General features: G+C 39.5%; 1 protein-coding gene across 1 annotated transcript; it reads right to left on the bottom strand.

Moving 5' to 3' along the window:
* Window positions 1–12,560: 12,560 nt before the first annotated feature.
* Window positions 12,561–13,405, bottom strand: LOC105035215 (transcription elongation factor 1 homolog). Its single transcript, XM_010910675.4, has 4 exons — window positions 13,268–13,405; window positions 13,073–13,143; window positions 12,931–12,952; window positions 12,561–12,836 (listed from the first exon to the last, which is right to left on the bottom strand). Exons 1-4 carry the CDS (start codon window positions 13,378–13,380, stop codon window positions 12,728–12,730), a joined length of 315 nt encoding a protein of 104 aa, XP_010908977.2. The 5' UTR covers window positions 13,381–13,405; the 3' UTR covers window positions 12,561–12,727.
* Between the last annotated feature and the right edge of the window lie 2,680 nt (window positions 13,406–16,085).

The raw sequence follows: 16,085 nt of genomic DNA, 5'->3' as shown, positions 1-16,085 counted from the left end.
CCAATTACATGGGACGTCTCAGGTGTTGGAATAGTGTCCCAAAGCCAATCGTCAGCCTGTTGACGGTTGTGCTCATTTTTGTATTTGTACATGAATTATGAATTAATAAAAATTATTTTAATATTTTTCATCAAAAATATTTCATCTTCTAATGAACTCCTATGTTGTGTGAAGTCCTTAGACTATTTAGACTCGACAAAGGAGGATTTATCGTTTAGTCCTTAAATCTGTTCGCGATCAAATGATAGGTTGTTACCAAGGATGACAACGTTTATCAAGCATAGGTCGTTGTGTGCCATATAGATTGGTTGTCCTCTTAACCAATGAGTGTGGAGACACTGATATGGCATACAGGTGAGATGTAAGGGTACATCTGCACTGAACGTGACCAACTCTGGAGCTATTTCTGCTGTCAATATTTGCTCCGATGGAATATGGGTATAAATATTCCTCCGACTAAGACCGTCACGGTGACTTGCAGGCAACTCACTGCACTTAGACACTAGACTACCTGAATTTCTAATTCAGTGATGGAAGGCTGCTGGGTGTAGTCAAGTACTTGACTTGTCGGTGTGTGTGTCAAGATGGGATTGACCACTCCAGTTTAGGAGCTGTGTACAGTCGTGTTTCAATTTAGCAAAATCTTGGCCAGGATAGTCCTTGTGAGGAGTCACAGGACTGTTTGAGTTGAGCACGATTCGGATGATCTAATCAGGGTTGACAGTTTAATCCTGAGTCGTCCTAAACACAAAGGTCAAAAGGATAATTATACAGTAACCATATTCACGTAGGTTCTGAGTATTATGATTACGACCATTTGACCTATCCGATCATCGGGTACCATTGCTAGATCATCACTTCGATTAGTACAGGAATTGGTTCCTGTGCTACCGGCTTAGGTTCGAACCTGCGGGGTCACACACATTAGAGGTTCCTATCTGATCTGATGGCTGATAAAGAGTTCTAATGTCGTGGACTATGAGTCCTACGTATCTGAGACTCTGTGATCGAGAATCAGGATTCTCTAATCATGAGTCCACATATTTTGGGTACCGGGGTCAAGAGTCCCACTAGTTTGGGACTCTTCGATCAGGGTTACATATCGATGAATTCTGATGCCCGATTACCCATTGGATTTGGACTCAATATTTATGAGAGGTTTAATTAGTAATTTGATCATTAATTAACTTAATTTGATTGAGTAATTATTTTTGGATCAAGTCTAATTGAATTGGATTCAGTTGGTTTGACCCGATTAGGTTAAGAGTTGACCTAATCGTCGAGATGGTTTGGTCCCTGATTTGATCAGGGTTGGGCTTAATCAATTCCTGATTTGATTAAATTTTATTGAACCTAATTAAGCCTAATTTATTTGGATTTAAATTAGTCTAATTGGGCCTAACTTATTTGGTTCAATTAGGTTGGTTTAAATAATGAAACCACCTTGATTCATTCTCCCTGCACCACCTCACTTCCACTGCCCCATTTGAATTCACGAGAAGAAAGTTCTCATAAATTTTTCCTCATGCAAAGCTCTCCTCACGCCCTACTTTAATGTGCCAAATGAGTGGATAAGGATGATTAGTTGGCCATTCAAATTCAAAACAAAGTTTGAATTTGAATGAGCAACCAATCTTAGCGCCTTGACCTTATCTCTTTGAACGTTCCATTTATTACACGAGAAAATGTTTCTCATGAAATCACTCATGCACAAATTAAGCCACGCCCTCCTCTTCTCACGTCCTTAGTGGATAGAATAAATTGGTTTCCATTTGAATTCAAAATTTGATTTGAATTCAAATATGCAATTACTCATCTTTATCCTCTCACGTGGATAAGATGTTTGACATTTTTTAAAAGGAGGAGAAGAGTGGGGCGTGTAAAAAAAAAAATTTGGAGAGAAAATCTGGGTGTGAGGAATCCTTGTGTGCAAGGTGAAGTCTATATCCTTCCGAGAGAAAAAGAAAGGAAAGAAAGAAAAAGTGTGCGCAGGGTTTCAGTGAGTTCTTCAGGGTTTCAGCCTGGAGTTCGGGAAGTGAGAAGGTGAGCTACGAGTGTCGTGAGCTCACTAAATTTTAGAGAGATCTTTAACATCCTTCAAGCACATCTACTGACGATCTAGAGTATCTGAAGAATCGACAGACATCGATCGAAGGAGTTCGATCAGCATCGGTCGTCGAAAGGGCTCTACAACGAGCTAGCACTCATGAGGAGTCGATCAGATCGGAAGCTTCGTGTGGATGATCCGCAGAGGCTGGACACGCTGTGTGGCTACATCACGATGATCAGACTCTCCCGATGTGATCAAATTACGGCGATCTACTACCCGACAAAGGTATTGTATTCTGAACACATTACAGTAAAGTGTTTATTGTTCAAATTCGAATTTCAAATTTAAATACATGCATGCTATATATCATATTTAGATCTTAGTATAGGATAAATTTTTATTAATTAATTAATTAATTAATAATTTTTACTGTAAAATAGTTATTTTGAAAAAGTTTTAAAATTACCATTTTATCCCTGCACTGAATTTCTCCACAAATGGTATCAGAGCAAGATTTTTTAGATATGATATATATATTTGCATGCATAGATTAAGTTGTAATCTAAAAGTTTAAATTTGAAATTTGAAATTTAAAATTCAAAATTTGAATTTTAAAATTTGAAATTCAAAATTCAAAAAATTTAAAAATTCAAAATTTGAAATTTAAAATTTGAAATTTGGTTGAAATTTTAAATTTAAAATTCAAAATTTAAAATTCAAAATTTGAAATTTAAAATTTTAAAATTTGAAATTTGTTTGAAATTTGAAATTCAAAATCAAAAATTTAAAATTTAAAATTTGAAATTTAAATTTTAAAATTGATATATTTAGATATACTTGATCCAAGTAGTAAGTAATCGAATTAGGTTGGTTGCCATGGCCGTCCGGTCATAGGAGAAAAGTAGGGTTTAAAGGCCCTCTCTTCCTATTCGATGGGGTCTCCTATGGCGGTAGGGGTATCGATGCGATTATATCCCATGCAGATGAAGTAGCGAAAAGAATATTTATGATTTATTTTGATTGAGTTATTTTCTATTATGTAATTAGCAATAGGATTGCTATTTATGAAATGAGTCAACATATTTGGTGAACAGAAAATAAAACCTTTCAAATTTGAAAATTATTTTCGAAATATCAAACCCTGACCCATCAGTCCAAATACTTAATTAAAAGAATTAAGTGTTGTCTAGTAGGTCTAGAATTGTGAATTAAGATCTAAGACAATTGCATAAACTTGTGGGTCAATGGGTTAGATGGATTAAGTCCATAATTGGGTTAGACCTAAGGTTAGCTTAAAGAAATGGACTAAATTAGAGTAATTGGTCAAATCTAATCAAAAGTTGATTTAGATTAGGTCAAGGATACTCTAGACTCAACTCCAATAGTTGCACTTGAATGGGTCCATGTCTTTAACTAGACCAAGATGGACTTAATTCATGACTATGCGGTGGAACCCAATTTACTAAGTTGATCAAATTAAAACTAATGAACCGTTGGTGTCTAAGGTAAGTTTGGCAGTTTGACCAGTAGTTTTTAAGCGGGAGCTACTCCAGTGATTTGATCTCTGACGAGTTAATGGCATATCCCCACCACTGATCTCACTTACCTGGCCAACCTGGTAAATTAGATTTTGATTAGATCACTTGGTGATTAGGGCTCACCCATGTCATTAGGTAAATCAGTTTAACTGATTTAGGTGCTCCTAATGCTGGCTTAATTAAATCCTTTTTAATCTGACTTGGTGAAGTCAGTGGGAGGATTGAAATTGACTGGTAATTTATCTTCTCATCTATTCTTTAATAAAATCCTCAAAAATTATTAAGTCCTAAAAATGATTAAGTTATATTGATAACTAAGTCATAGTCTCCCATTAAGTGAGTGATAATGAGTCCATTAGTTTAATAATCATTGGAGGCCCAAAGGCCTGGTGCTTATTGACTAATGAAATTATCATTCATAATATGATAATTTGGTTTGAGTCTTTTTGATGGTGGTCAGGTTGGTCGGTCAAAGTCGGGCCTGATCATTTATTGGTCTGATTCATCAAATCAAATCATGTTAATGGTTGGACCTAACCAGATCTTTTTAGTGGAGGCCAAAGCCTACTAATTAGGTTCTGGGGCAAAATCAATTATTAGAAGTTGTTTAGAGAAACAACTGGTTATGAACCTACCCATAGATACACATGGGTTGACCAACCAAAGTTGGGCTCATGTGTAATCTGTGTGGATTCTAGTATCCACTAAGGAATTAAAGTAATTCCTCGAATTGGAGGTTGAGGCTACCAATTTGTAAAAATACTGAGAGAAACTTTAGACTAAAGTCCAAGTCTTTAGTATTAATAATTTATGTACTAATATAGGTCCGGTTTTCCTTTATGCAGCTATGGCCATTATCCTGTCGCTCCGGTCATTATTAGATAATGACAAGCTCATGGAACCTAATTTTGATGGTTGGTATCGAAAATTAAAAATCATCCTTGAGCATGAGCGGATCCTTTATGTAGTAACGGATCCGGCACCTGAGGAGCCAGCCCTGAACGCTAGAGGGACGGTCCGAGACACTTACCAGAAGTGGCTCAATGACCGTACCACCGTTCGGTGCATAATGCTGGCAGCAATAAATGATGAGTTCAACTGCAGGTTCGAGAATGCCAGCTACAGGAGATGCTTCAAATGTTGAACGACTCTTTTGCACGCCTGACGATGTTGAAAGGCACAAAACTATTGTGCCATTTTCAATGCTCGGATGAGAGATGGAGCCTCAGTCACTGATCATGTACTGTACATGATCGAAATGATTGAGCGCCTAAGTAAACTGGATTTTTCCTGCACGAGCAGCTCGGTAAGAATGCGATTCTTAATTCTCTACCCAAGTTCTTCCTTCCCTTCTTTACTCATTTTCGAATGACAAAGCCTGCAGTGAACTACCACGGTTGTTGGGGTTGCTGCAGAACTTTGAGAAGGATCACCAGCTCCATAAGGAGTCGGTGAATGTTGTGGGAGGGTCTTCTTCTGGTCGTCGACCCTTTAAGAAAGGAAGAAGAACAAGAAGAAGAAGAATAAGAAGGTGCAGCTGCATGCTGGGATGTCTGCACAGGGTCAGACCAAGAAGCGCATGCCCGACCAGAGCCAGGCGGAGTACTTCTTTTGCAAGAAGCAGGGGTACTGAAGAGGAACTGTCCTCTATACATTGTCTCACTGGACCCGAACAGGCTAAAGAAGAAACAAGGTACTTATATGATAACACCTTGCAATTTTTCATTTGTGATACTACTGCCTGGGTATTGGATACTGGAAGCCCTTATCATATTTGCAATTCGATGCAGGGTCTGCAGGTCAGTAGGAGATTTGATGAAGGCGAGAGGTTCCTGAATATTGGAGATGGAAGCAAGTTCCAGTTCTAGCATTAGGAATCATGAACCTTATAATCAATTCTCGAAATATAATTCTGAGTGAATGTCACTATTGTCCAAGCTTTTTATTAAATATTATTTCTGTAGACCTTTTGGCTATGTACGGTTATCAATTTTTAATAAAAAAAATGTTTGCAATATCATTTTGAATGGTGTTACAATGTTTGTTGGATAACTTAATAATGAAATTTACTTTCTATCACAACCTGTTAATGTGGTTCAAACCTCCGGTAAACATCCTAGAATAGATAATATGTCAGAAGTCTACCTTTGGCACTGTAGGCTAGGTCATATCAATAAGAACAGGATAAACAAGTTAGCTCAAGAAGGAATTCTTGAAGTAGGTGATTGTGAATCACTTCCAACCTGTGAGTCCTGTCTTCTTGGTAAAATGACCAAGTCACCTTTTACTGAAAAAGGTGAGCGAGCCAGTGAACTCTTGGGTCTGGTACATTCTGATGTATGTGGACCCATGAGCTCAAGTACAAGAGATGGATATTTCTACTTCATAACCTTCACAGACGACCTATCAAGGTATGGGTATGTCTATTTAATGAAGCATAAGTCGGAGTCGTTTGAAATATTCAAACTATTCCGAAATGAGGTAGAATAACAAACTGAAAAGTGTATTAAAACTCTTCGATCTGATCGAGGAGATGAATACATTTCCAATGAGTTTCTGACATATCTTGGGGAGAATGAGATTCTCTCTCAATGGACTCCTCCTGGAACACCACAGCATAATGGTGTATCTGAAAGGAGGAATCGGATCTTGTTGGACATGGTTCGATCCATGATGGGGTTTGCTGGTCTGTCGATCTGTCTCTGGAGATATGCGCTCGAATCGGCTTGTTACCTTCTAAATAGAGTTTTGAGTAAGTCTGTAACCAAAACGCCATATGAGATATGGATAGGACATAAGCCAGTACTCTCGCATCTTAAGGTTTGGGGGTGTCCGGCTTATGTTAAACGTTTAATTACGGACAAGCTAGGACCTAGGTCTGACAAGTGTAATTTTATAAGATACCCAAAAGAGACCAAAGGGTATTATTTCTATCTGGCTGATGAGCAAAAGGTGTTTGTCAGCCTTAAGGCAATCTTTTTGGAAAAAGAGTTCCTTGGTGAAGGGACTGTTGCCTCTAAGGTCGAACTTGATGAAGTTCGACAAGTGAAAAAATCGACACAAGTTGCTGAACCTGAACCGGATTTGATTAGATCAGATCCAAGCCCATTGTTCAAGTATCCTTAAGGCGATCTGGTAAAGTACTACGTCAACCAGACAGATACTATGATTTCTTGGTCCGAGACGACGATCCTATCGAACTTGATGAAAACGATGAGGATCCGATCACCTATATGGATGCAATGCAGAGATCCGACTCTGAGAAATGGCTAGAGACCATGAAATCCGAAATGGAGTCCATGAAGGTCAACGATGTGTGGACATTGGTTGACCCACCCGAAGGAGTAAAACCCATAGGGTGTAAGTGGGTCTTCAAGATGAAGAGGGGCGCAGACGAAAGGTGAAAACCTATAAAGCCCGTCTGGTTGCCAAGGGATATCGTCAATATTATGGTATAGACTATGACGAGATATTTTCTCCTGTGCAATGCTCAAATCCATTCGGATTATGCTTGCGATAGCTGCCCATCTGAACTATGAAATCTGACAGATGGATGTGAAGACAACTTTCCTAAATGGAGAGCTGGATGAAGAGGTGTATATGATACAACCTGAAGGATTCACATCCACTGATGAGTCTAAGGTGTGCAGACTACAGAGGTCCATTTATGAACTTAAGCAGGCATCCCGGAGTTGGAACATATATTTTGATAGGACGATCAAGACGTATGGCTTCGTTAAGAACGGAGAAGAACCCTGCATTTATAAGTGGGCTAATGGTCCAATAGTGGTATTTCTTGTATTGTATATGGATGATATTCTCTTAATCGGAATGATGTCCCTGCATTACAGAGAATAAAGATTTGGCTGTCGTCATAGTTCTCCATGAAGGATTTGGGAGAAGCTTCCTACATTCTAGGGATGAGGATCTATAGGGATAGATCTAAAAGGTTGCTTGGTTTATCCCATCTACGTACATAGATACTATGCTGAAGAGGTTCAGCATGGAGAATTTCAAGAAAGGCTATCTACCGATAGCCATGGAATTTCTCTCTCGAAGAGGGATTGTCCAACAACACCTCAAGAGAGAGAGCGTATGGATAGGATTCCATATGCTTCGGCAGTGGGATCTATCATGTACGTCATGACATGTACACGACCAGATGTGGCATACTCACTAGGGTAGTGAGTAGATACCAATCTGATCCAGGAGAGAATCACTGGAAGGTTGTTAAAATCATCCTGAAGTATTTAAGAAATACTAAGGACCAGTGGCTTGTTTATGGTGAATCAGACTTGAGACTTATAGGATTTACAGACTCTAGTTTTCAGTCTGATCATGATGACAGCAAAAGTGTGTCGGGATTTATTTTTACCCTTAATGGTGGGGCTATCTGCTGGAAGAGTTTCAAGCAACACACAGTGGCTGATTCAGTTTGCGAGCAGAGTATGTCGCTGCATCAGATGCTGCCAAAGAAGCGGTGTGGCTGAGGAAATTCATCACCGAGCTCGGAGTAGCACCCTCCCTTATTGGTCCAGTTCTGCTCTACTGTGACAGCTCTGGAGCCATTGCTCAGGCGAAGGAACCCAAGACACACAGCCGACGAAGCATATTTTGCGCCGCTACCATCTCATCCGAAAAATTATGGATCGAGGTGACGTCGACCTTCAGAAGATCGACGGAAAGGAGAACCTGGCCGACCCATTCACTAAAGCCATTGCGGTGAAGGAGTTCGACGACTACAAGTCGAAGATGGGTATTAGATACTGCACCGATTGGCTTTAGGCCAAGTGGGAGATTGTTGGGAATAGTGTCCCAAAGCCAATCGTCAGTCTGTTGACGGTTGTGCTAATTTTTGTATATGTACATGAATTATGAATTAATAAAAATTATTTTAAAATTTTTCATCACAAAATGTTTCATCTTCTAATGAACTCCTATGTTGTGGTGAAGTCCTTAGGACTATTTAGACTCGACAAAGGAGGATTTGTCGTTTAGTCCTTAAATCTGTTCGCGACCAAATGATAGGTTGTTACCAAGGACAACAAGTTTATCAAGCATAGGTCGTTGTATGCCATATAGGTTGGTTGTCCTCTTAACCAATGAGTGTGGAGACACTGGTATGGCATACAGGTGAGATGTAAGGGTACATCTGCACTGAACGTGACCGACTCCGGAGCTATTTCTACTGTCAAGATTTGCTCCGATGGAATATGGGTATAAATTCCCTCCGACCTGAGACCACCACGGTGACTTGCAAGCAACTCATTGCACTTAGGCACTGGACTATCTGAATTTCTAATTCAATGATGGAAGGCTGCTGGGTGTAGTCAAGTACTTGACTTGTCGGTGCGTGTGTCAAGATGGGATTGACCACTCCAGTTTAGGAGCTGTGTACAGTCGTGTTTTAATTTAGCAAAACTTGGCCAGGGTAGTCCTTGTGAGGAGTCACAGGACTGTTTGAGTTGAGTACGATTCAGATGATTTAATCAGAGTTGACAGTTTAACCCTGAGTCGTCCTAAACATAAAGGTCAAAAGGATGAATTATACAGTAACCATATCATGTAGGTTCTAAGTGTTACGATTGTGACCATTTGACCTATCCAGTCATCGGGTACCATTGCTAGATGGTCACTTCGATTAGTACAGAAATTGATTCCTGTGCTACCGGCTTAGGTTCGAACCTGCGGATTCACACACATTAGAGGTTCTATCTGATCTGATGCCTGATGAAGAGTCCTAATGCTCGTGGACTATGAGTCCTATGTGTCTGGACTTTGTGATCGAGAATCAGGATTCTCTGATCACGAGTCCCACACATTTTGGGTACCGGGGTCAAGAGTCCCACTGGTTTGGGACTCTTCGATCAGGGTTACATATCGATGAATTCTGATGCCCGATTACCATTGGATTTGGACTCAATATTTATGAGAGGTTTAATTAGTAATTTGATCGCTAATTACTCAATTTGATTGAGCAATTATTTTTGGATCAAATCCAATTGAATTGGTTTCAGTTGGGTTTGACCCGATTAGGTTAAGAGTTGACCTAATCGTCGAGATGGTTTGGTCCCTGATTTGATCAGGGGTTGGGCTTAATCAATTTCTGATTTGATTAAAATTTTATTGAGCCTAATTAAGCCTAATTTAGTTGGGTTTAAATTAGTCTAATTGGGCCTAACTTATTTGATTCAATTAGGTTGGTTTAAATAATGAAACCACCTTGACTCATTCTCCCTGCGCCACCTCACTTCCACTGCGCCCATTTGAATTCACTAGAAGGAAGTTCTCATGAATTTTTTCTCATGTAAAGCCCTCCTCATGTCCTACTTTAATGCGCCAAATAAGTGGATAAGGATGATTAGTTGGCCATTCAAATTCAAAACAAAGTTTGAATTTGAATGAGCAACCAATCGTAGCGCCTTGACCTTATCCTCTTTTAACGCCCCATTTATTACACGAAAAATATTTCTCATGAAATCACTCACGCACAAATTAAGCCACGCCCTCCTCTTCTCACGCCCTTAGTGGATAGGAATAAATTGATTTCCATTTGAATTCAAATTTGATTTGAATTCAAATATGCAATTACTCATCTTTATCCTCTCACGTGGATAAGACGTTTGACATTATTTTAAAAGGAGGAGAAGAGTGGGGTGTGTAAAAAAAAAAATTTGGAGAGAAAATTTGGGCGTGCGGAATCCTTGTGTGCAAGGTGAAGGTCTATATCCTTCCGAGAGAAAAAGAAAGAAAAGAAAGAAAAAGTGTGCGCAGGGTTTCAGTGAGTTCTTCAAGGTTTCAGCCTGGAGTTCGGGAAGTGAGAATGTAAGCTACGAGTGTCGTGAGCCCACCAAATTTTAGGAAGATCTTTAACATCATCTCAAGCACGTCTGCTGATGATCCAGAGCATCCGAAGAATCGGCAGACATCGATCGAAGGAGTTCGATCAGCATCGGTCGTCGAAAGGGCTCTACAACGAGCTAGCACTCGTGAGGAGTCGATCAGATCGGGAGCTTCATGTGGACGATTCGCAGAGGCCAGACACGTTGTGTGGCTGCATCACGATGATCAGACTCTCCCGACGGTGATCAGATTGCGGCGATCTACTACCCGTACAAAGTATTGTGTTCTGAACACATTACAGTAAAGTGTTTACTGTTCAAATTCGAATTTCAAATTTAAATGCATGCATGCTATATATCATATTTAGATCCTAGTATAAGATAAATTTTTATTAATTAATTAAATTAATTAATAATTTTCGTTGTAAAATAGTGATTTTGAAAAATTTTAAAATTACCATTTTACCCCTGCACTGAATTTTCTCATACCAGGTGGGTCGTCCCACAGCATGCCATGACCCAAAATGCTGCGTGCCAGCTATCTAACAGAAGGAGATGACACAGGTTGGTCGTCCCATCATGTTCTAACCCAGTTTTACATGCATTTAACGTTCAAAATTTATCAAAATTCATCCAAACGCTCTCAAATGAATTCAAATCAGTTTGGACACTCTCAAAAGCCTTCAAAACTTCACCAACTTGTGAAACTTCAATTTTTGGCATATTTGATGAAGCTTTTCAAACCCAATCTCTTGGACTATCTGAAACATTATAAAAATAATCTCCAAACATAGAACTCATTAGTAATCCCCTTAAATGATTTGTGATCATCAAAATCAATTTTTGAAGCAACATGTCTCAAGTTATACCTTTGTTCACATGCATTTGTGAATCTAACGCTCATTCCTGTGCATAGCCTGATACCGGGCATTTGACAGTGCTCAAGAGACATGGGTAAGACGAAGTCGAGAGCCAAGCGAGCTCTGAATAAGCCACAGCCTAAGCTGGTCATGAGCTTCACTAGCCTTTTATCGTAACAAGGCCTGGTCTGCCATTCAAGCTACGACCCCCATCCACCGTAGGTTACACGTTGTTAACTAGTTTTTGTATATGTGCGTATGTCTGTGTGTGTGTGTGTGTAGAGAGAGAGAGAGAACTTAATCCTTATTTGATTACTTCTTGATCTAAATGTTATTATAAGGTGCTGTTTTATGTCTCGAACCTTGTTATCTTGATTCGGCTGGCAGGTTCATTAGAGCCCATGGACAAGCAAGTTTTCATGGAACTGTCAGTTTTCCATTTTTCAGCTCATCTGTTCATTTTTTTTAATACTAGCTAGAGCAGACTATTCCATTTGGTTGCTATGAATAACAAAGCCCTATCAAACAAAAACCCAAAAAAAAAGAAATACAGCACAGCTGAATCTTGTGCAATCCCTTGTATGTGGTGTGACATGGAAGTTTGTGTTTACCAGATGGCGGAGAATGAAAGAAGAAAGATGTTTATTAGTATTCCACCACAATCTGTGACCATCTATGACATAGCTGAGATACAGTGTGAGAATAGCTCATGGCTGGATTAGGTTCTATTAATATCAGGCTTAACATGATCCATGAGGAAAGTCAATCAATGAACCTGCTCAATTTCTAAGTAAGCCATTAGATTAGATTTCAGTGGAGATGTCTCTGACAAATCTTTTGAATGGGAACTTAGAAAAAATCAAGTTTTTTTATGATGCTAAAGTGATTTCGGATGAGGCAAAAAAAGTTTGCACCATGGTTTCATTTGGAACCGATGCAAATTAACGTAGATCATCTATGATGGTTTCAAAGGATCCGTGAGTTTAAACCGATTCCACCTCTGATTCGAATGATTAGAAACATGTGAATCTGTAGAGCACCTAGCTCGAAGCGGAAATTGTCCTCATTTAAACCTTGTGCTTTCAAATCCATTCCATAGACAAACTGGTTACAGTGGATCCCAGATAACATGTTCGTCCAACAGTAATTTTGTGATAAAATTTGCCAAGTTCTTGGATGCCGTTAAAATCATCCACAAAAAGGAAAAAAAGGAATTAAAGGGATATCAATTCACCATACTTTACTATTTCCATAGTGACATTTATGCAGACTCCAAACAACAACAACTTTCATTTTATTTGAGTTAAATTACTCCTATCTTTAACATCTTGAACACTTCTACCAGTTGCTGACAAATTAAAAGAAAATATCAAACAAATGCATGCGTATCAACAAGACAGGACAAGCTTGTTTCGATCATCGACAAATAAAATGCGCCTATCTAAAACAACACAGAATCTGGGGAACTTCAGCAATGCAAGGCCTCTTTCTCAAGTCATCTTCATAGCAGTTGATCCGTTCGCATTCATCGAGCCATTCACTGTATCTGTCGCGCCAACATTCACAAAAGCAGCGCTAGAAAAATTAGTAAAACTGCAAGAATAGAAGGATCAGAAAAGAATTGTGCCATGAGAACTTACATATCGATGGGCTCTGTTAAATCTGCCAGCCAAATCAAGACAAGAAAATAATGTCAGAATTACATGCGGATCAATACACATAGTTTGAGATATATTAATGAACGAATTAATGAAGAAAAAGGGAATAGGATTAATAACTTATGGTGGATGGAGGTGGCATAGCTTTCTTCGCAGACCCTGCAGTAGGCCTCCCCAATCTTCATTTTCATGTCCCTGAGAGACCAAGAAAACCCATAAGCTTCTCTTGGCCGTTTCAATACGGATACCAAGTTCCCCCATTATTAGTTTAACCCTAACCCAAGAAAGAGGAGAGCGGCAAGAGAGGTGGGTTAATTACATGGAGCAGTTGAAGCTCTTGTCATGGTTGCAGAAGGGGCAGGTGAAGTACACATCCAGCTTAGGCTGTGGCTTCTTGGGAACCGGCTTTGCCCTCGACTTCCTCTTACCCATCTTCTCAACGCGTAGGGTTTCCGGAGATCAGAAACTACGCTCAAGGAAGAGAAAGAGAGCCTGGAACCGACGAGGAAACCTTGGAGAGATGAAGAAGAAGGTAATTAAGGAGAGAAGATTAATCATAGAGTGGAGAAGAAGATGATGAGAGGAGCAGAATTCTTTACCTCTCAAGAAGCCAGGAATTGTTGGTGTTGAGCACCGACGGAGAAGGAAAATAACTTAGCTGGTCTCGGGTGGGGAGCCAATTATACGTATACCAAGTCGAACTGGGAGAACTAGGAGTACCGTTGGCGGGTCGAGATGGACGCGTTGCGAGTACGGCTGGTTTGCGAGTACGCTAACTTACAATAGTCCGCTGAATTTTGGAACGATTGCGTGTTGAGTTACAACAGTCAATTGGATCTTGGAGATGGACGTATCAAGTCGAAACTTGAGTTATATATGACTCCTTGGGATAGCGCAGCAATCCGCCATTTTATATCCCCATGTGGTCTGCAGGAATTATTCAGTACTCTTCCCATTAAAATTATGCTGCTTTTCAAGAGATTGATATATAGCACCACTAGCGATCCAAGATTCAATTCAAAGTTTGCATCCTTGACAAAAATAACAATCAGATTTTGTTTTAAAGAAAAAGAAATGGTGCAGGTGCTAAGGATAAACTTCATACGGGTGAAGTACTTGGAAAGAAAACTGAAAAATTATTGAAAATGGTCCTTTCCAATCCTTTCTAGAGAGAGAAAGCTAGTGTGAGAAGCTCCCATCTTTTTTTGGGATTTTCCTTCTTAGGGTTAGGATTTATCCGTCTCTTTCTTATTAATTTTGCTGTTATTCTCTGTTTTTGTCTCTTTTTACTGGAGGTTCTCTCCCTTGGATCTTGGTCCTACAAATAAGGGCCTTTCGAGACTTTCTGATGATCAATCGATGGCTTTTCCTAAAGATCTACATAAGGAGAAAGATCCTGCTCAAGATTCGAGTGGTGCCTCTTCTTCACCAGTTTCGGCTTCTACAGGCTCTCCCTCTTCCTCACCTAGTCGGCCTTTTGCTGGTTCCGCACCAGGCTCCAGTCATCCGTCTGCTCCTCCATTTGCTGTTAGTTGTTCTGGGCTCAAATGGTATAGGGAACTCGAAAATTTCGATGGAAAGTTTCTAGGCCCCCTATTGATAAACTCACTGCTCTTCAACAGCGATTCTCTCAGGTAGTTATCTTTTCCTCTAAAGAGATAGATCCTATCTACTTAAAATGGAAGTCTGTTTTAATTGGTAAGCCTCTCGGTCGTGGCTTAACTTTAGATTTCATGACCAAAGATCTGAAAGCTATGTGGAACTTGTAGGACCTCTAAATTCTGTCACTTTCAGAGGAGATTTATATCTTTAAGCTTCCCTTTGAGGAAGTTTGTGATCAAATTCTTGCAAAGGGCCCTTGTGCTTTGGCTGGTTAGCTTATGGCCCTTAAAAAATGGCATCCAAATTTTAAGCCTGGGAGAGATTCTCTCAGTAAGATTACTATTTGGTTAAAGACGCCAGACTTGCCTAGTGAATTATGGAAGCCTGATAAAATTCTCCGAATAGCCTCTATAGCTGGCCGCCCCCTCTTCTTGGATGAGTGGACTTCCCAGGCTACCCATGTTGGCTTTGCAAAGATATGTATTCTTCTTAATATAAATAAACCGATATGTCCTGATACTCATCTCAAAATCTATGATGAAACTTTTTGGTAAGAATTTATTTATGAGGAGCTTCCTGATGTTTGTTATTACTATAGTAGACTGGGCCATTTATCTGATGCTTGTGGGTCAATGTCTAGCCATGATAAGTTGTATGTTAAATTTATTTTGGAGCCTTGGATAAGAGCATCACAAGTTCCTATTTCTTTTTCTTTTGAGGTAAATTCTAAACCTCTTGGTCCCACTCGCCCTTTTGTCTTCTCAGCGGTACCTACCTCATCAAATGAGAATGGCAGCCAAGTGGCTAAAAGTACTAAATCAAAAACCTTAGCTGCCCCATTGCTTAATATGCAGGAAGATTTTGCTGTTCAATGTATAGATGTGGAGAAATCCTTAAACTATGCTTCTTCTTTTTGGACTCATCAGAAGAGGAAAAGATCTCCTCTTAAAACAAAGGCTTTGTAGATTCAAAGGTCAGATTCTCCTCAATCAAAGGCCAAGCTAGATGATACAACTACTCTGCCTAGCCCACCATCATTACCTATTGATCTAGAGTCCACCTTACATGCTTGTGGTTCTCCTGAGTCATGTGCTGATGTTAACACTAAATCCCTTCATGTTGATTCTTCTTCGCAATCTACTGCCTCCCTTTCTTATGCTCGAATGTTTGATCAACTCTAGGGGATTCTAGGAACCAAACCTTCTCAACATGTAGAGACTTCTAAGTCAATTATTGACACTCATTGTAGTTCTAAGTCAAGGACTTTGCATCTACTCCTTCATCCCCTTAAATGAAGATTTTATCTTGGAATTATCGGGGAGCTATTAAACATCCCTTTGTAAACTATCTCAAAAACCTTGTTAGGACTCATCATCTTGATATTTATTGCATTTTGAAAATCCATATGTCTGATACTGCTAGATTTAGAATTGAACGCATTTTGGGATCCCGTTGGGATTTATTTATGTTGCCTTCTATAGATTTGTCGGGTGATATTTTGGTTTTTTGACATAGAGACCTAGTTTTCCTTGATC

The sequence above is a fragment of the Elaeis guineensis genome, chromosome 4 (genome assembly GCF_000442705.2).
Source record: "Elaeis guineensis isolate ETL-2024a chromosome 4, EG11, whole genome shotgun sequence".
NCBI classification, from domain to species: Eukaryota; Viridiplantae; Streptophyta; class Magnoliopsida; order Arecales; family Arecaceae; genus Elaeis; species Elaeis guineensis.
Note: the sequence above shows the minus strand (reverse complement) of the source record. Positions and strands in the feature narration are given on the sequence as shown.